Source organism: Carlito syrichta, unplaced genomic scaffold, assembly GCF_000164805.1.
Source record: "Carlito syrichta isolate Samal-C Ts95f unplaced genomic scaffold, Tarsius_syrichta-2.0.1 Scaffold71973, whole genome shotgun sequence".
In the NCBI taxonomy this organism is placed as follows: domain Eukaryota; kingdom Metazoa; phylum Chordata; class Mammalia; order Primates; family Tarsiidae; genus Carlito; species Carlito syrichta.
This window is the reverse complement of record NW_007016069.1, coordinates 160,735-182,892: the sequence shown is the minus strand read 5'-3', so window position 1 is coordinate 182,892 and position 22,158 is coordinate 160,735. Positions and strand designations below refer to the sequence as shown.

Below are 22,158 nucleotides of genomic sequence, written 5' to 3'. Positions count from 1 at the left end.
CCTTTCACAACTGACCTGTTTCCAAATATACTTGAACACCGTCCCTAAATTCTACCTCTACAAAATTTTCAAACTGCCTGGTGACCTTTCAAATTACATACTAAGAGAAAGGCAAAGCAAAGCTGGACATTTCTTAGAAAAATCACCTGTACCATCTGTTTAGAACTTACTGAAGAAAAGACTATTAAAATGCAGTCTCTAAATTTAAAAAATTGCTTCAGAATTTCATGGAAAGTCATCTCTAGTGGGCTAGGTAAAATTATGCTTTGAGTGGAACTTGGTAACATTTTAACAGTTTCAGAAACAGGCTGACTTCTCAAATCTAAAGCAAATAAAACTCACATCTATGTAGGTGAATAAAAGTACAGAATCACTTTTAAACCTTGTGTTGTCATTAGCAACTTTTTGACATAATACAAACTCCCCAGGTTGAAACAAGGAGACATTGAGACACTAAATAGGCCAATAACAACCCAGGAAATTGACTCTGACATACGAAGCCTACCTACCAAAAAAAGCCCTGGACCGGATGGCTTTCCAGCAGAATTCTACAAAACATACAATGAGGAGCTGATACCAATCCTACTGAAAGTATTCCAGACAATCAAGAAATATGGAATTCTCCCCAAATCATTTTATGAAGCTCACATCACACTGATATCCAAACGGGGTAAAGATCCAACAAAGAAAGAGAACTACAGGCCAATATCATTTATGAACATAGATACAAAAATCCTCAACAAGATTCTAGCAAATAGGATCCAAAAACACATCTCAAAAATTACCCACCATGACCAAGTAGGCTTCATCCCCAGGATGCAGGGCTGGTTCAACATGTGCAAGACCATAAATGTCATTAAATACATCAACAGATGTAAAAACAGGAACCACATGATTATATCATTCGAAAAAGCTTTTGATAAAATTCAGCATCCCTTCTTTATAAAAGCCCTCAAACACCTAGGTATAGAAGGAACATACCTCCAAATAGTAAGTGCCATCTATGACAAACCCACAGCTAACATACTGCTAAATGGACAGAAACTAGAAACATTTCCCCTGAAAACTGGAACAAGACAAGGCTGCCCACTCTTACCCCTCTTGTTCAACATTGTGTTGGAAGTCCTAGCTCGGGCAATTAGACAAAAGAAGGACATCAGGGGTATCCAAATAGGAAAAGAGGAAGTTAGGTTATTCCTCTTTGCTGATGATATGATCCTATACCTTGAAAATCCAAGAGAAATTTGTCAAAAACCTGCTTGCACTGATAAAGGACTTTGGCAAAGTCTCAGGATACAAAATAAATGTGCAAAAGACAGTTGCATTCCTATACACCAACAACAAGCAGGCAGAGACCCAAATTAAAAGCACAATCCCATTCACGATAGCCACCAAAAAAATGAAATACCTCAGCATCTTCCTAACAAGAGAAGTGAAAGACCTTTACAATGAGAATTACAAAACACTGCTCAAAGAAATCCAAGAAGTCACAAACAAATGAAAATACTCCATGCTCATGGATAGGAAGAATCAACATTGTTAAAATGTCCATCCTACGAAAGGCAAACTACAGATTCAACGCAATGCTCATTAAGTTACCAATATCATTCTTCTCAGACCTGGAAATAACAATACAGAAATTCATATGGAAACCTAAACAACCACAAATAGCCAAAACAATCCTTAGCAAAAGAAACAAAGCAGGAGGTATCACGCTTCCAGATTTCAAACTTTGCTATAAGGCTACAGTAATCAAAACAGCCTGGTATTGGTACAAGAACAGGCACATAGACCAATGGAACAGGATAGAGATTCCGGAAGCAAAGCCTCAATTCTTCAACCAACTCATCTTTGGCAAAGTCTCCAACAACAACCACTCGGGAGAGGAAAACCTATTCAGTAAATGGTGCTGGGAAAAATGACTGACCACATGCAGAGGATTGAAACAGGACCCCTACCTATCACCATACTCAAAAATTAACTCTAAATGGATCAAAGACCTAAACATAAAACCTCAAACTGTAAGAACCTTAAAAAATGCAGGAGACACTCTTACGGAAGTTGGAACTCGCAACTGATTCCTGATCAAAATCCGAAGTGCCCAGGCCATAAGAGATAAGATAGACAACTGGGACCTCATCAAACTGACAAGCTTCTGCAAAGTCAAAGAAACCATCAAGAGAGCAGGGAAACACCCCACAGAATGGGAAAAAATATTTGCTAACTGTATATCTGACAAAGGCCTAACATCTAGAATCTACAAGGAACTCAAATGCGCCGAAAGGAAAAAAACAAATAGCCCCTTTAAAATTCGGCAAAAGACATGAATAGACACTTCTCAAAAGAAGATATATGGGCAGCAAACAGACACATGAAAAAGTGCTCAGCCTCACTCATCATCAGAGAAATACAAATCAAAACCACATTGAGATACCACCTAACCCCTGTATGAATGGCCATCATTAATAAAACAAACAGCAACAGATGCTGGCGAGGATGTGGAGAAAAAGGAACACTTCTACACTGCTGATGGGAATGCAGACTAGTACGACCTCTTTGGAAGACAGTGTGGCAATTTTTGAAAGAATTAGAAATTGACCTTCCATATGACCCAGCAATTCCCCTATTGGGAATATACCCAAAGGAACTCAAATCATTCGTCCAAAAAGATACCTGCACACACATGTTTGTTACAGCTCTATTCACAATAGCAAAACATGGAACCAACCGTGTTGCCTATCGAAGCTGGACTGGATTTAAAAATGTGGTACATATACACAATGGAATATTATGCAGCCATAAAGAAGGACAAATGGCTGAGCTCGGTGGCTCAGCCTGTAATCCTGTGCCTTTGGGAGGCTGAGGTGAGTGGATTACCTGAGCCCATGGGTTTGAGACCCGCCTGAGCAACTTGGCAAGACCTCATCTCTACAGTCAATCAAAAATCAGCTGCATGCCTGTAATTCCGCATGCCTGTAATTCCGGCTACTTGGAAGGCTGAGGCAGAAGGATCGTCGGAGCCCAGCAGGTCAAGGCTGTGGTGACCGGGAACGTGCCACTGCACTCCAGTCTGGGTGACAGAGTGAGACTCCAACTTAGGAAAAAAAAAAAAAAGGACAAATATATGGACTTTGCAGCAAATTGGATGGATTTGGAGTCGATCATACTCAGTGATTTATCACAGAAACAAAGAACTGGGTTCCATATGTTCTCACTCATAAGGTGATCTTGAACAACTATAATGCTATAAGAAAGTGACTGGCATTAGTGGAAAACTGTCAGGGGAGGGGGTTGGGCTGGCAATTGAGGGAAACTGCTAGGGGAGGGAGGGGCAGACCTCATCAACAAGGGTACCTGCATGATCAATGTTTGTATACCTAACCCTGAATTGTACCCCACATCTTTATAATAAATAAATAAATTTTAAAATAATAATAATTTTTAAAAATAATAAAAATAAAATAAAATATATTATCACCAAAATAAAAGCAAAAAGCAGAAGGAAAACAAACTGCTTCCTTTCATATAAACTTACATTTGCACCCTAAGAGAAAGCAGTACCAAATATGAGCAGGGGTATGTAGTGAATTGGTCTCCGATTCACCTTTCTGGTGAATGTGGTTGGCAAGTCCATAACAGAAGTTCCGCTCTCAAGAGCATGAGCGCCCCATGCTGAGACTGGAGGGATGGCTGAGCACTGATTTAGTGGCTCTAGTGAGCAGGCCCAGGAGGTGTGAAGAGAGGAAAACACAAAGGACCATCAGGAAGGTGAACAGAGAGACATGAAGATGCAGTGAGAAGGAATCCAAAGCAGGAAATGAAAGAAGAGAGGGACTCTGTATCAACAACAACTGAGAACAGGGAGGCCTGGCCTGAGGAAGTCTCTTGCTTTACTCAGAATGGCATCGAGTGCCATGCTAATGAATTGCAAGAGTTAAATAGGTGAAGAAATGGGGAAAAGCAGGAGAGAGCATTCATTTAAGGCCCCTAGCTATGAAACCAAAGGAAGAATAACATTAATTGAAAATGATGCCAGGGTCAAGAGAAGGTTTCGCTGTTACTACTTCTCTAAGCAAAGGAAGACAAGCACTTCTAGAAACAAAACAGGAGCCAACGGAAATGAAGAAACTAAGAACACCAAACATGGGAGAAGAGTCCTTCATTAAGGGGACTGAGAAAGCATATGCTAGTGGCAGAATTTCTGATGCTTGAGGATTAATGCAATTTTGAAACAAAGATATTTTTAAGGAGAAAGACTTCCCAAGAGATGTTATAGCATAGCTACACCTAGTTTTCTGTCGATTGTCGATCCCAGGCTTTGTCTAAGAGACCAGATTACCTTCACATCTCTCTGATTATGAGACCTTTCCCCAGAATATGTGCAGAACCAAGAGTAAAAATAGAGATGATGGACGCAGTGGGGAAGAGAGAATGGAGAAGTGACAAAGGAATGAGAATTGGAAAGTGAAGGCCTTGGGAGAGATCGCGATGATAATCCTTTTCATGGAATTCAAGTGAGAGGAGTTCAGTTTAGCCTAAAGCAATTCAAGAGCAATGTGAATCGATTGTGGGAAAGAGCTATGAGAGCCGATTGAGGCCAGTAGGATGAGAACTGGCAGGCTGGGTCTCTAACCATAAAGGAAATAAAAATCATTAGCAAGAAGGAAAGTGTGAAAGAGGGGAATGCATACAAATAAAAATCTCAAGCATAAACTGGTATACAGTGGGGCAGAAGCTGAGCAAATGTGTGGTGGATAGCTCGTGAGCCCATGCAAGGCTGAGGATTGGCAGCCGGGAGGACTGTGGAGCACCAACATAGATGATTGTTGGTGAGAACCAAACAAAGCACAGCTTTTTCGCCTGATTGGCCAGTAAGTGCTAATTTAGGAAAATTATAACATAACCACAGAGCTCAGAAACAAAAAGGCTTGGTTAAGAAGCTACTCTGCCAAATAAAACTGTCATTGTCACCCAAGTTTTCCTTGGGGCACATTTCTAGAATAATTCATAAATCTGATTCTAGTGCCGAAAATTGGTAAATCTCTTGGTTAAGTGATTAAATGATGATACACTTGGCAGTATTACATTTCAGATTATGTTTCATTACAACCTTGCCAAGCCTATCAAGAAAAAAAAATCACAAACATATATAGTGTGTACATAGTATATGTAGTGACTTTGTCTTAAAACTCTGTAAAATAACCATAGCCATTTCAGGCTATTTTAGTATACATAGAATGCCAATTATGGCTATGTAAGTGTTATTCAGAAGGCTATATAAATCTGGTAGGTTTTTAATACTCTAAAGTTATATTTGAAAAATTAAAATTCTATGTCACACTAATGCTAACAATAATAGTCATAATGACATTTGCTCTAACTTGTATATGCACTTTTTGTTACAGAAATGCAAGACTTTTTTTTCTCTAGGCCCTGTAGAATAAAATGAAAACTTCTTATGAAAATAGTCATCTGAATGTGCCAAGTTTTGTTTTGTTTTGTTTTTTTCCTTTTGAGCAAGAGCCAAAATAAAAAGACTGCTTTTGCACCAATTAGTCAAAATGTGCTGTCTGATCATTCCTCATGAAACATCTTATAAGCGATCGTATCTGGATTTTATTTATTTACCATGTTTATGTTAATAATGATAATATCTTACATTCATGTAGACTATTAGGCTACAGTAGTTTCACATACATTGTCTCATTTGAATCTCACAGTAACCCTTACTGCCGTATAGCCAGATGTTACCATTCTTATTTTATAGATGAGGAAACAAAGACTTAGATTTACACAGGCTTCAAAGCTGATGACTAGAAAGATCTGGAATTTAAATCTGGATCTTTCTTTGCCATAAAGCTAATTTTCACTGACAGCAGCTACATACAATTACTTTTGGCTATTATGGATTCCAATAAATTGATATTGTATAAAGGCGCATTTGAGTTACAAAACAAAAAAAAGAAAAAGATAATTTGCAAAATCTCTTTCATGTGTTAGCAGTTGCTACATAGTACTAATGTTATTCCTTGAAATATGATCTAATACAATATTACTTCTTTGTGGTGAGCTGAGAACTATCTCCCTAGACATTGTAAATTTTAGATAGTAAACACACTAACAGCTTTTTGATTTCTAAAAATATCCATTTATATCAGCCTCCCCCAAAATAATGGACCAAATGAATACTCTTTTTGTTACCACATAGCTCATCATTTTTAAATTCTCCCAGCTGCTGTTTATATTAGTAGGATGTCTTTCCTCTCATCCCTTTCCACATTTCTAATAAAAATACTGGCATTTCCTTTCCCAGTGGAGAAGCCCCACCCGAAGCCCAATCACATTGCCAGGCTTCCAGGCTCCAATGATTAAATAAGTGATTGCTCTGCCTAGCTTTAAAAATGTGTCTTATATAAGGCAGTCAAGACACAATATCCATCACTGCAAAGGAAGCCAGGCATTTATTTAAAATAATGAGATATCCTCATTTTCATTTTTCCCTGAGAGGATTGTAGCGATGTTAAAAAATTCTCTGAATTCTAGAACTAGGGCAACACATTGATTTGAAAAAAGCTATAATCTTCCCTTCTAATTTGAAGTGCACATTCTCCTCAGTGAAATAATGTGACTTTCAGAACAGCAAGAGCCCCAAGCCCACACAAAGACGTCCTCATCCCGACCACCCCGTTCTCAAATTGGCCTCATTTTTCTGAATGCAGGGATTTATAAAGACCTTTTCAATAAATGTCAAGGTATATTGAATTAAAAAGGAGAAAGGTTCAAATCATTTCTTCCAGATTTGGGAGGGAAATAATTTCAACTGCCAAGTCATGATGAATATTGCCTTCTGCTCCACACTACTTCTTCATTGCAAATGATCTGTTGGGTAAGTTCAATTATGAGATCTCTTTGAAAAGATTCATAATTAAACTTTTAAAAGGAACAAATGAGCTCTTTGTCTATCTGAGGCAGAGGAGTCAGAACACTTACTTCTATGAGCATTCAGGGATTTCAGCTTCTATAGGTATGGTTCCTTAAATAGCCAAAGAGGCTTACTTCAAAGAAAGACTAGGAGGGACATTCAGCCTTCTGTGATTTGGAGAGATAATAAGTTAGCAAGGTGGGTAGCGTAATGGTTTACGAAACTTTTCCTTCAAGGACCACTATCTAGTGCTAGTAGTGTCTTATTTCTTCCTCTCCTGTGCTTATTTACAGCATAATTACAAAGGGGGGAAAAGAGAGGGAGCTGGGAACCGGGCATCAGATAACCATACACCAAATTAATGCAGCCAACTAGAATCTCTGGCCATTGGGGCCTATTTATCAATTAGTTCTGTTGCAGTTTGAGTTTCTGTATTTCCCCACAGAATGAAATACTTTGATTTCACTCCTATGCAGCACCAAGGAAAGTCATTTGAGATCAAAACATTTTCCAGAAAGGATCTCTTTTCCCTGCTCAATATCATGATGTGCTATACAGCCAGCTCCTCGCCTATTTCAGAGCATTTCATAAGCACAAGTAGTTAGCCCTTTCTCCCTCTCTCTTTCTGTCTTGTCTCTTTTATCTGGCTAATATCAGATTTACTTTTTTTCAACTGCTTCATCTTTCTTCATCAGTTTTTAAAGTTATTATGCAAATCTCTATGGTAAAACAACCTTTGTAATGTCATGTGATCTGTGAATATTTAAAATTAACTCTGAATAACAGAAGTACTATTAGTAGGAGGTGAGACAGGAGAATTGTCTATATTCTCCAAAACCAAGCCTGTGCATCAGGAACTGCTAGTTTTGGAAATGTACCTCAGTCCTGACTTATCTTTCTTAACTAATTTGAGTTTATAAAGGGGTCAGAGGAAAGAGCACTGCTTAAAACTAAGACTTTTTTTTTTTTTTAGTTGGAGTCACACTCTGTTGCCCAGGCTAGAGTGCAGTGGCACACTCACGGCCACCCCAGAGTCGACCTGCTGGGCTCCAGCGATCCTTCCACCTCAGCCTTCCAAGTAGCTGGAACTGCTACCACACCAGCTTTTTTTTTTTTTTTTTTGAGTTAGCGTTTCTCACTCTGTAGCACAAGCTGTAGTGCAGTGGCATACTCACAGCCACTGCAGCCTCAACCTGCTGGGCTCAGAAAATCCTTCCTCCTCAGCCATCCTAGTAGCTGGAACTACAGGCACACACCACCATACCCAGCTATTTTTTTGTAGAGATGAGGTCTTGCGAAGTTGCCTAGACTGGTGTTGAAACCGTGGGCTCAGGCAATCCTCTCACCTCAGTCTCCCAAAGTGCTGGGATTACAGGCTTGAGCAACTGCACCTGGCCAACATATTCTTCACTTGGCCTTAGGAAAAGAATTTGAACTAGCTCATCTTTCTTTTAATATAAAGATAAATACAAGTGTGTCCCTTTTCACACTTGTATTTCATTCTTTTTTGGATGCCAGTTGCAAATTTTTCACTCTTTAAAAGTTGGTTTATCAAAACCCAAGAATTTACCTGCTCATATACCAGCTCAAATCAAGAAGGTAACATGTGAAGAAGTGAAGTCTTGTGGGGCAAAGTATAGACAGTCCCCAACCTATGATGTTTCAACTTAATGATTTTTTGGCATTAAGATGGTGCCAAACTGTAGTCATTTCTATGTAAGTACAGTATTCAATAAATGACATGAGATTTTCAACACTTGGTTACAAAATAGGCTTTGTGTTAGAGGATTTTTTTTTAACTGTAAGCTAACATAAGTGTTCTGATCATAAGTGAGTAGGCCAGGCTAAGCTATGATGTTCAGTAGGTTCCTTGTATTAAATACACTTTCAACTTACAATTTTTCCACTTAAGATGGATTTATTAGGTCATAACCCCATAGTCAATCAAGGAGCATCTGTACTTCATTATGATTATGGTAGTCCTAGCAAACTACTACAGCAGATAACCTATGGCCCTAGAGGCTAGGGTGTTTTCAGGAGTGGACAGAAATTGCCACCACTGGGAAACACAAAGACAACATGATACAAGACACAGGGAGGGGTAAGGTCAAAAACTAGAAAGATGATCCTGATATAGCATTAATCAAAAAGAGTCAAGCAAATGAGACAAAAGTTTCCTAAAAAAACTCAGAGACTGAACCAGAGATAACAAGGCATTCTGTTCTCAGCTCAGATGTTGCCAACTCAGAGAGTGATCAGTTTATCTAATGTTAGTCCTTCTCCCTCATCCCACCTTTGTTCAAACTCTATCCCATTACCCCTTTATTTACTTCATGGCACTTATAACTAGCTGAGACTATTTTTGCATTTGTTCATGTGTTTATTTTCTGCCTTTCCTTCCTAGAAAGCAAACTCTCATATGTCTCATCAGCTCAGTGCCTGATGTCCAGTAGTGTTCAGTGCACTTTGATGAACACATAAAGTAGATTTGAAAATGCAAGAGAAATCAGAACCTGGAGATAATCCTTGAGACACCAAAGAATGGAAGCAGGCCATTTGGTAAACCTCCTGCAACCTCACGCATAGGTGAAGCAAAGGAGGAAGTGATGGTATAGTTTCAGACTCAAGCCCAAAGGTCTAAGAACCATGGTAGCCAAAGTTGTAAGTCCTAGTCTGAGCCCAAAGGTCCAAGAGCCAGGAGCACTGATGTCCAAAGGCAAGAGAAGATGGATGTCTCACCTCAAGCAGAGACAGCAAATCTGTCCTTCCTCTACCTTTTATTTCTATTCAGGACCTTGGTGTATTGACTGAAACTCACTAATATTAGTGAGGGCAATTTTCTTTCTCATCCTACCAATTCAAATGCTAATCTCTTCCAGGAATACCCTTAAAGACACACCTAGAAATAATGTTTTACTAGCTATCTGGGCATTCTCAGCCCAATCAAGTTGATACATAAAATTAACCACCACACTGCCTGAACCCTGATGAAGGTGGACATAAAGCTGACACCCTAAACTATGCACAGTTCAAAACACACTACCTTCCTGCTTCTAAGCCTCTGGCTATACAAAAGAGCAATTCCAGTAAGTTTGGTTTTTTTAAAAATAAATTATTCAAAATAACAGACAATCCACCATGCAGTTTCTAGAAGAAACATGTGCTTCTTAAATTGAAAATTCTGGCCCATTAACTTCCTGAAAGGGGAAGGTGGATAGTTACTGGAGAGTTCTGTGAATGAGGTAATCTGAAATCTGTATAGCCCCTGGGGGAAAAGTCTTTCAAGTGTTCTAGTTGAATGTTTCTATTTAGAGGGATTTGTATTTAATGGATGACAAGTTAATGTGTCATCAGTGTCTGTGATTGTGGTAAATCTGCTAAAAAAAATGACACATGTTATATGTGCAACTTTCTATTTTACTGACATATTAACTTGTCTGTTAAACAGGATTTTTTTAAAATCTTGTAAAACTGAAAGAGCCCTCCAGAGGATTCTGCTTTGTGGCACTCAGTGCCTTCTCCAGAACTTTTCAGCTGGATTTTTTTTTTTTCTGGCTTTTCAGAGCTTTTGGCTTTGCGTTTTCTAGGAAGGAAACTGATTTCTCCAGCAGGAAACTCTGTGCAATCTACTCTCTAACCTGGATGAACAAACCAAAACACTAACAGCAATACTACTTATTTAGAAGAACTGAACAATATATGTGCTCAGGCTCCAAAATCATGAACTGACGCACTGATATAATCCCCTCACCCACATTAGAGCCCACTGTCCGTAGCATAATACCATCTGCCTAGATAGAACTCTTTTCCTAGAAACGTAAACGATTTGACAATAGTTGTTAATAACTATAATGTATTTGGAGATAAAACAGATGTTATTTTTTCCCTTTTATACATATGTGTGTGTGTGTGTGTATGTGTGTGTGTGTGTATGTGTGTGTGTGTGTGTGTGCCTAAGACACTGAGACACAGAAAATCCACACTGTAAGTCCAAATTACTGAAGGAGTATACTATGGATGTACTGACCCATTACCGATGACTTTATCCGACATTTTTATCATCCCTTGCTCTAAGTCTACATTATTGGCCACTGTTCATATTTTATGCTAGTTCCTTTTCACATTTCAAATCCTCTGCTATTTTAACAGAGGAGTTACTAAATTCTAACTTGTGTCTAGTATTGACTAAGAGGTAATAATATGCCTACTCTTCTTTTCATGTCTACTGTTTGTGTGTGTGTGTGTGTGTGTGTGTGTGTGTGTGTGTGTGTGTGTGTGTGTGTGTGTCTTTCAGGACTTCAGAGAGAAGGACCTGTAAAGTGATTCTAACCCTCTTCAGTGGTTGAGCTTCCCTAACCTGCCCTAAGCATCTTCAAGCTATAATGTGCTCTTTGCAAATCATCACTTTTTGATGCTCAAGAATTCCTACAGAATTGGTATAGTTCAGTGTGCAGCAAACCAGAATGGATTAGAAAAAAATCCAAGCCATGAAAACACATCTAAGAAAATAAATGCATGAATTGTTGGGAGAATAGCAGCGTGAGATTCCCCTGCCACTCTGGACTTTCCCATCCAAGATCATGCCTTTTATCCCACCAGGTCTTAGGAAGCCTGGGAGAGACTACTTACCTAGTCATTCACTAGCTGTGTGATCTTGAGCAAGCTACTTAATATCTCTGAGTGCCCATTCTCTCATCTGCCAAATGGAGAAAATTATACCTCTCTTATAACACTGTAAGGAATGAAACTCTATAAAATAGAATAGATCGGCAGAGAATATATCACATAACACAGTACCTTGTCTTTTATATGCAATTTTTAATGAAGGCTCTGATAATAATGGCAAGAATTATTATATTTATTAACTGGCCAGAAAAGAATGCTCATTCTTTTGTAAAAAAGTATTTCTAAATACATAAATTTGTTTCATGCTCTCATCTATTTCTTTTATATTTCTCCCCACCTTCTCACCTTTTTTTACCTCCCAGATCTTTCTACACCTACCAGGTACCTATGTTTATACAGTTCCTTCCCCCAGAAACTCACACACAAAGGTATCAGATAAACAGATTTTCACTTACTCTTCTAGGAAATAGAACCATAGGGAAAAAGAAAAATTCTTCATACAAAAGAATTAGTTGCTATCAAAATCTGCAGACAGTGTTTCGGGAAGGTAAAATCCTCCCTCACAGACTTTAGATTGCACAGCCACTCAGCTCAAAGTGGTTTCTGAGCAACACTCACCATCTGACCCCTGCTTATCTCTCGACACCTCAGCCTCCTCCCCATCACAGGTCCTCTTTCTTTATTCAACTGTTTACAGTCCTGGTTCACACTATGCTTCTCTCATTCATTTTATGCCTTTGCATGTCCTGTTTCCTTTGCCTAGAATGCCCAACTCTCACCCAGATATTTTCTGGCTGTCCTTGAAGATTCAGATTAGCTCACCTTTTCTGAATATGTCATAGTGCCTTCCCCAGGGTTCCTTCGCTGTTTGACTCTGGGATGGAGGAGTGGCATTCACATGGAAGGCTATGGGAATGGTGTCCCCTGGAGTTGTATTGTGCACAGTCTGAAGGACTGTACCTGTCCGCCACCCCACCTCCCCATGTACTCCACTAGTCTTATGGTGAACACCTTTATTCCAATTTTCTTCATTTACTTGAAATATTTCCCTCTAAACTAGCAGTTTCTTAGGAGAGGAATATGAGTTCTATTCCTGTTTTTCCAATTCTTCACACATAACAGGCACTCAACAAATATTTGATTTGGTTGGTTGATAGATAAATGAATTAACAAACACATGAATAAATTTGAAAGTTGACTGAAGGCTTAACTATAGAGATAGAGGATAATAACTTGTGAAATTAACTCTGTAGGGATAGGAAAAGAACAATAAAAAGAGATCAAAAGATAAAGTGGAGAAATCTTCCATTAATAGCCTAATTACTGACTCCCATTATACATGGCAAGAGCCCCTTCCAGATGAGGTTTTTTGGAAGGCCCCTGATATCTTAGTTATAGGTGGCTCACAATTTAGTAGAAACATATCCAAGGGGACAAGGGCAATATGATGATAAAGGTAGGCTTAAAGAATGAGGGACACAGGCTAGGACAAAGGTAGAGAAATCAGTCACAATCTTTTGGAATTAGAATGGAGTCCATGTCTGCACATCCCAAACTGAAAGACCCTGTTCTCTATTACTGGTTTCTCTCACTTTCTTTTGCTTACTGTTTAAAGTTTCAAAGCTTGAGGCACATAACATCCCTCTTTTTATCAGCTTTGGTTCACCTGAGAGCCGAAATTTCCTCTAGGAGACCAAGGACACCGGAGCCTATATTTAGAGCATACTTATTATGGGTTGGATGAAGACCTGACTGTGCCTAGAGTCATGCTGCTTAAAGCCATTCTAATATTCATTTAGTCAGAACTATAACCACACTGAGTTATTGCTGGTCTCATACAGACATATATTCCCAGACAGCTATGGTTTAGACAAGAGGATGTATATTATCTCTGCTGTTGTCCATCATGTCTTTTTATTTAATTATGACTATTGTGCTCAGAAGCAAGATGTTCAATCTGTAATCCCAGTTAAATTATTTCAACACAGTCTGTACATTTAAGCACATAGTTTTCTTTGAAGCTAACTTTGCTAAAATTGATATCTATTCTCTGCTATCTCTGCCTTCCAGGACTACCATATGCTACTCTAATGAGGAAGGAAGACAATTTTTTACATGAATGGTCTTTGTAAACTGGCATATAGGTTTAACTGGCATGGTGTTTTAAAAGTTCTATAAAGCACTAGAAGTTGTAGACAGTAAGAGCTCCAAAGATAGCTTTTAAATTTGAACACCAACTGAACTCTGTCACATTTTCATTGGATTTGTGACCCCCAAGCTCAACTGACACTCTCATAATACTTATGCTGTTTATAGGCAAATGTAGCTAAGCTTAAAAATATTAAAAGGGGCCAGTGTGATTTAATTAAGGGAATTGTTGAAAACCATAGAAAGCAACACCATTTAGATAAACTCCAAAACAAATGCTGCCAAGTTGTCTGAAAAGGCACTTGGATCATGGATTCCATGCTTGAGGGGTCAGCATATTCTCTGTATAAAACCTCATAGAAAACTGATAATTAGGAGTTAAGAGTTGTGAGAGCCAAAGTAAGGGAGAAAGAAAGGAAGGAAGAAGTCATTGGGAATTACTTCTAAGTCTGAGCCAGAAGAGACAAAGATACTCGCAGATAATTTTTTCATTTGTGATGAACACATATTCAAATATAGAGTTAGAGAAACCAAAGAGATGCTGAGAAATTATTACTTCATCAGAACCAAGCAAACAAAAACTCAGACTTGGAAAAATGAAAAAGAGGTATGAAGTCACGTGTGAGAATTTCTTACTTGAAAGAAAACTTTAGCAACAGAAAATATTTAACTGCAAACAAGTCTTTTGTGAGGCAGGGCCCCTTTTCTAAATTACTAATGTTCAGTTTACTTCCTATTCATCTGGAGTTCAAAAACTATGTATTTGTTAATTGGGTATGAAGGTACATACAAAACTTCTATCAGGGAGAGAAGGGGGGAGATGGTTGTTTCAGAAAATTTTCAATACTGATGGAAATAAATGGTCATGTATATTTTAGTCATCGTGGGGAATTTTTCTACCCTTGCTATGTTTATTTGAGAATGTAGAGCGGCTAAACAAACCTAAATGACAACTGTACTTTGTTGATTTTGCAGAGTTAGGAAGAAGACTGATGGGGCATGACAACTTCCATCGGGTTTGGAAGAAAGCAGAGTGTATTGAAGCTGAGATGCCAAACCGCCACTGAGGCCCAGGGACAATCCCCACCTCACGCTATCCTGTCAGACTTTGAGATTTATTAGTAATATGCTGCCTTTGCAAAGTGTAAAGAAACCAGTGCCAAGAAGGCGTATTCTTCCATATTGGGAATAGACGTGCTCTCAAGACAATGGCTTCAAAGGTCTCCTGTTTGTATGTTTTGACAGTTGTGTGCTGGGCCAGTGCTCTCTGGTACTTGAGTATAACCCGTCCTACTTCTTCCTACACTGGCTCCAAGCCATTCAGCCACCTAACGGTTGCCAGAAAAAATTTCACCTTTGGCAACATAAGAACTCGACCCATAAACCCACATTCTTTTGAATTTCTTATCAATGAGCCCAACAAATGTGAGAAAAACATTCCTTTCCTTGTAATTCTCATCAGTACCACTCACAAGGAATTCGATGCCCGCCAGGCAATCCGAGAGACCTGGGGGGATGAGAACAACTTTAAAGGCATAAAGATAGCCACTCTCTTCCTCCTGGGCAAGAACGCTGATCCTGTTCTGAATCAGATGGTGGAGCAAGAGAGCCAAATCTTCCATGACATCATTGTGGAGGACTTCATTGACTCCTACCATAACCTTACCCTGAAAACATTAATGGGGATGAGATGGGTGGCCACTTTTTGTTCAAAAGCCAAGTATGTCATGAAAACAGACAGTGACATTTTTGTAAACATGGACAACCTTATTTATAAATTACTTAAACCCTCCACTAAGCCAAGAAGAAGGTATTTTACTGGCTATGTCATCAATGGAGGCCCAATCCGGGACGTCCGCAGTAAGTGGTATATGCCCAGGGATTTGTACCCTGACAGTAACTACCCACCATTCTGTTCGGGGACTGGCTATATCTTTTCAGCCGATGTGGCTGAACTCATTTACAAGACCTCACTCCACACAAGGCTGCTTCACCTTGAAGACGTATATGTGGGACTGTGTCTTCGAAAGCTGGGCATACATCCTTTCCAGAACAGTGGCTTCAATCACTGGAAAATGGCCTATAGTTTGTGTAGATATCGCCGGGTTATTACCGTGCATCAGATCTCTCCAGAAGAAATGCACAGAATCTGGAATGACATGTCAAGCAAGAAACATCTCAGATGTTAGGATTTTTACCAATGTAAATATGTTTCTTTTCTTTTTTAAGAAATGGGGCCTACGGTGTTGGTATTTTACAGGGGAAATGAACTGGTGAAGGGGTTTTGTAAAGTTTTTGCTTCCTGCTTCTAATTCCTTTCTTGGATTACCAATTTACAAAAGTTAGGCTCTGGTCATAGAAACAATCAATGAGCTGGAAGGGCCAGATTTCATTCTCAGGTCCCAGGGCATTGCCATTTATCTCAAAAAGTGACTTCCAAACAACTCCTAGGACTTAGTTGCTGCATCTGAGATAAAAATTTGGTTCTTGGAAACTGAAACTCACAGTAATGTCTTCATATCATCTCTGCAAAAATTAATGCATAAGTAAAATAAACCTTTTCAAAAGCAATTCAGAAAGGATGTACAGTCAGGAAGACACATTAGACATAGATTATTAACATTATGTGTGTTGTTACATTCAACTTTTACATATATTGCCATGTAATGTATACAGTCTTTGCAGTTTTGCCAATAAATGAACTTATGCTGCAGGGAAGCTGTGATTAAGTGGATGGGAATTTAAACTTAAGAGTCAAATATTCTGTATGGTTGGAAGACAACTCTGCTTGCTCATCCAAGGATTAAACCTGGTCAGCAGGTGGAATGTATATAAAATGCTACTAAGAAAAGTAAACAAGAGAATTTTTCTTTTCCTTTTTTTGCTCTTTCAGAACAAACATTACTTGGTGCCTCCAAGGAGACTTTGCCAAATGTAATCCTACTTGCTTCCTTCCATACAATGCTAAATGCATTTTTTGCAGTTTCTGGATCTGCCAGGCACATGTCTCTATGTGTAGAAAATAAGTTGGTAGGAGACCAGGGAACAGTAAATCACATGAGAAAATATAAATTTAGGTATGCATTATAATTAACACACAACATAAGCTTGGCAATAGTGTAAGATGTCCCTCCCACACATTTGCAAAGCATGTGAGAAAATCTTGAAGGGATACCAATATGATTGAAAGATGTGGCCCTGCTGTTGACAGATATAATACTCTCTAGCATCTGAAAACACCTGAGCACCTTCAGCAGAAATGCTGTTATAAGGTGTTCATGGTTCATGGTGTTGATGTTCAAGGGAAGGAGGGGTGGGGAAGCCTGAGTTCAGGTCCTATTGAACTTATTTGGTCCCATCGTACTCACTGGGCCATGTGAGCAGGCATCTTAATCTTGCTGTGCTTCAATATGTTCATTTTTAAAATGGCTGTTAAAAACAAAAACAAAAACGCCTACCTCACAGGAACTGTGAGAACAGATCGCATTTGCTAAGTATTCTGGAATCCTTAGCTTAAAAGGTGCTACGTAATGCAATGTACCATGCATTATGCTAAATACTGAAATAATTACATGATTACAATGGTGGTCATTGGTAGTAGTAACATCATCTTACTATGAAATCTGCCAAAATAAAGATCAACTATGAACTATCAGTGCACCTAATCCTTCCAAGACTTTGACTTGCTCTTGGCTATATGTTAGATGTTTGGGAAAGCTTCAATTTCTCTGCCATTTCCTCTGGTTTTAATGAATAAGTTATTAGGTCAGGGTGTTGTCTTGAAATCCCAAGGTGCTGAAAGAGAAAGCAGCTGTCTTTCTTTGGGAAGGAACCTCCAACTGAAGGTATATTACAGTAAGTGAGGCATATGCTTTGCAAAGGGCATCACAGTCACTTAGATCTCAAGAAACATTTGATCTGAATTCTTTCTAAGAACTCTGAGGACAGGTAGAGCTAGTCCACCTCTACCAGAAGAAGACTAGGCTCTCAGCAAACCCACACATTTCACATCTTCTACCATTCATGAAAAAAACTCCTGTTTATCTATTCAAAGAACGCCTCACAGCTGGAAGAGTGTATCTTTTTATTTATTTATTTATGTATTTATTCTAAGTTGGTCGTTGGAAACCCCTACAGAAATTAATAGCAAACAGGGAGACAAAATGAACAAATGGAAGTCATGGCCTCTTTCTTGGAAACACCGAATCTCTCATTCCCAACCCTAAAGTAACCCAATATGAGACAATGCTTCCCATCCCTTAACACTTCTTCATCTAATAGCCAGCAGGACTGCCAGTTTTGACTAGAGAAGAGCATTAGGTAGCCTGGGGAGAGATGAATCAGCACAGAGTGAGCCACCCTCCAACCCTGCAGCCTCAACTGCTATGAGTTGTGACCACTGGGAAAATCTCACAACCTTGTACTTGGTTCACCTTCCAGTCATGCAGCCGAATCAAGTCTCTGTCCCATACTACTGCCTTGCATCTACCCCATTCTCAGTCAGGCCACCTTTGGTGTTGAGAAATTGCACATTATAAACATCGTATATGTACATCTATGAATTGGTTTCTATGTGTGTGTATACATTATGAATAGAGCCCTAATCTTTAAAAGGAGCAAAAATCAGAGAATCATATGTCTTAAAGAACTATTTCCTAACTTTTTTATGCTAGGTAATGCCCATGTGACAAAGATGTAAATATTCATCAAAGACCACATGTATATATTTTAAAGGCATTTTTTTTCTTCTTCCCAACTGTACGTATAGCTAGAATGTGCCTGCTGTGTAACATTTTCTTCTGCATGGAGCTTGGTGTGAGACAAGGCCATTTGTCCAGTGTTTCAATAGCCTTAAGCATGTTTGCCCTTCGTTTTTTGAATGCTCAAAAAAAAAGTTTAAGTGATCACAAAAAAGCTCTAACTTTCTACTTTTGTTAGTTTTATGATATGACACTGGTCAAATTATTGTTTCGATTATTTGTTTGAGCCATTCTTATCATTGCCCTGACATAAAATAATGTTTCAGACAGTATTCTACCAAGTTTCATTCAGATAGTTTTTACAAAACTCTCTGTCCCCTCACCTGTTTTTGTTCATTTTGCACTGGGTAATAATAGGTATCAGTAATCAGTGTCGATATTCTCAATGTTTCTTTTTTTAATTTATTTTTTGAGAAAAAAAGTTTTCTCTTTGGTGGCTAGTTTAGGTGGCTTTGTGTCTTCTTATAATGGAGGAAATGCCAGTTTCAATATGTAATATTGTACTTTTAAATAACCAGAATCCAAAAAGTGAAGATCATTTTCAATTTGGATTAAATTCAGAAGAACAAAACCCCTTTGCACGACATGACATGGGGAAAATAAACTCTTGACAGAGAAGCCAAGGAAGGAGTTTTTCAATCAAATCTCTTCTATCAAAAGACAATGAAGTATTTATCTAGAGCGTCTGGGATTCATTTTCTACCTTTCCTATTATGTGGGTTTAGTGGGGGAATTGATTATGTCATTTCTTCTGTAACGGTGAAGATAGTTTTTACAAGCAACAAAGTAACTTGTGAAAGAAAGAAGTAATTTACTAGAAAAACGCTTGTTGATGATAATTGACATTTAGGTATAACGTTATATATGAATGATTGTATTTATGTATTTATTTGTCAAAACTGTATATACTGTTTCGCCAAAAGTAATTGTCTGTAAAAGTGCACTCTCCAGGTTTCTAGTACTATTTAGGGTTACATGGGTTGCCAATCGAGCTGCTAATCAGAATACTATTTTTTGTATATCAATGTTATAAAACTAAAAATGACAAATAGATGCTGAAGATGCCATTACATTCAGTTTCCTTCACTTTCTTCCTGAATTATAAACTGTATTGAAAGCACGATGCTTATGTGTACAGGCCCATCTGTCATGAGGAAGATTACGGTTCCATAAAGCTGATTTTTTAAACCACTGGGACAAATAAACAGAAGGAGAACATATTTTCCACTTTGCTTCTTTTTTTAAAGAATCTATTTGGTGAGACGTGATTGCTAAAAGCTGATGCCCTGCCATTCACCATTAACCTTTTCTACAACTTCAATATAGGTGATAGTTAAGTCATTCAGAGCTCGACCCAAGAGCCCAATGCAACTAAACACTCCAGGTGGAGACTATTAGATCTAGTGAATAGACCCGCGGCTACTCCTGGATTTAGGAAACAGGTTACTCACTTGCCCATTGGCAACCTCAGAGAAGTGTTTGAACTAGCCTCTGTGTCTAATACTATGGGTTGGACATACCAACAATTCCACCCCACTGGGGGCATTATATTTTTGATAATGTGCTCGATGAATTAGGACACATTAAAGCCAAGACAAAAATGTCATTCTTATATTTCACCCACATAAACCCTTTGGTATATCGCATACTACTTCGAAAGTTTAATTGGATTAGAAAAGATCTATTCAGACATTTTCTACAGCAGACAAGTAGATGCTGATTGCTTATACCTAACTCTGTAAGCCAGAGAGTGAGAGCTATTTAAGAGACAGAAGTTCCTTTTATTATCAGTCCCAATCTAGCTAAGTAGGTCTTCACTTTTTAATGGAAATTTAACTTTTGATTTACTGCATTTACCTCAGAGTTCAAAAAGGTAAAGTCTGTCAAGTGAGCGTTACTATGTGAGTTAACAGTACAAACATAAAATATATAGATTTGGATTTCATGTGACATTTTCAAGGACCAACACCAATACTGTTCTGTATTCTAAAATATGACCCCCAGCCCAGTAGCATCAGATTTCTCTGGGAACTTGCTAGAAATGCAAATTCTTGAGCCTTACCAGAAACTTGAGCTTGTGGCTCAGCAATCCATTTTAACACACCCTCTAGGTGTTTCTGATGATGCTCAATAAAACTCAGAATGCTGACCCAGAGCAGGAATTGGCAAACTATGATCTGTGAACTATATCCAATCTCCTGCCCACAAACTAGGAGTGGTTTCCTGATGAATAACTGCAATGATTCAATGACAGGGACACTAACTTTGAATCCCAACTCAGTGAAATGTTAGCCCAACAGTGAAGATGCCATTCTTCTCATTAGTAGATGTGTATTACAAAAAAAAAAAAAAATGTTTTACTCAAATATTACTTTGTTATATTTTGAATTCCGTCAATACAAACACTGTGGAAATTTGTTTTCTCTCTTATTATATAAGTACCATTATATATCTTCAAATGTGCTTCTTCGCCTTCAAAGCTTAAAAGATTTATTACCTGGCCCTTTACAGGAAATGTTTGCCAACCCCTGACCTAAAGAAAGAGGGAAACATTTGAAAAAGGTGTTATACACACAATCTTTCCGGTTATGAATGAGAAAGCACATCAGTAAAGCATTCTGGAATTGTTTCTCCATGTGTCCCTGAAAAGGTAATGTAGTCATGATAATGAAATGCATTAAAAACCAACAGCTGCATATATTTTTAAAATATTTCCTTTTTTCTCTCAGAGTGATTTTTTTTAATTATAAAAGCTTGATTCTAATTGTAACAATTACCCACAGCTTAATTAATATATTGCTTAAAGATATGTGGGGATTAGACCTTAAAAGGGTGGGTTTTGTATAGCTTGATTATCATAATTACAAGCATTCTATTTTCTCATTTACTTAATTGATTGTCATAGATTTCCAGATGAATTCACACTGCTGGAAGAGAATTGAATGCATTTCTAAGAGAAAAAAAAAAAAAACAGAAACAGGGCTATTTAGAAGAGCAATATGTCCCACAATATAATCTATGTGGCATGAAAAATTGCCTTTGATAATATCTCCTTACCTCTTTGCTGGTTAAAATGGGCATTTTTGTGAAATGAAAAAGAAATGAATGAAAAAGTGTTATTGATTCAACCACATCTATAATAACACTGGCTCCGCTGTCTCTTCAGTCAGAGGTGGCTAGCACTCAAGAAAAATTTTCCATTTAGTTTTCCTTATAGAATCTAGTTTGGTATATTATGTCAACTATTTGTTATGCCTCTTGCAATGACCTCAGGCCTCACCTGGAGGGAGCATGGCATAAGAGGTGATTTATTCTCTCTCTGAGGTTTATTCCAGAGCATTTACTCAGTAGCAGTACCTGATTTGGCAGGCTGGGCTGAGTTACCTACAGGTGTTTGTGATGAAGACTGTTTTTCAGCAGAGGCAAGGATGACCTCACCAAGCATGAGGTGAGGAAAAAGAGAGCATCAGAGAATTTCTCTCATTGCAAAGCCTTAAATTTTCAGTGCCCCTTCTTCAATTTTGTTGCTGTTGTTTAATCGTAACAACAGCCTTATGGGGTAGATGCTGCTGTTGCCTCAAATTGACAGATTGGGAAACTGAGACAACTAAGGAATTTATTTATTGATTGATTGATTGATTGATTGATTGCAATTTGCAGGGAGAATCAGACCATCTGGCTCTAGAAGCCATTGTTCTTTTC

General features: G+C 38.3%; 1 protein-coding gene across 1 annotated transcript in view; it reads left to right on the top strand.

Moving 5' to 3' along the window:
- B3GALT1 (beta-1,3-galactosyltransferase 1) overlaps positions 1-19,676 on the top strand; it is a 44,408-nt gene extending 24,732 nt beyond the window's left edge. The window contains exon 2 of the mRNA XM_008052817.2: positions 14,672-19,676. Within this exon, the coding sequence (XP_008051008.1) occupies positions 14,905-15,885 (981 nt within the window). The 5' untranslated portion in view covers positions 14,672-14,904 and the 3' untranslated portion in view covers positions 15,886-19,676. The remainder of the gene's footprint in view (positions 1-14,671) is intronic.
- The last annotated feature ends 2,482 nt before the right edge of the window (positions 19,677-22,158 follow it).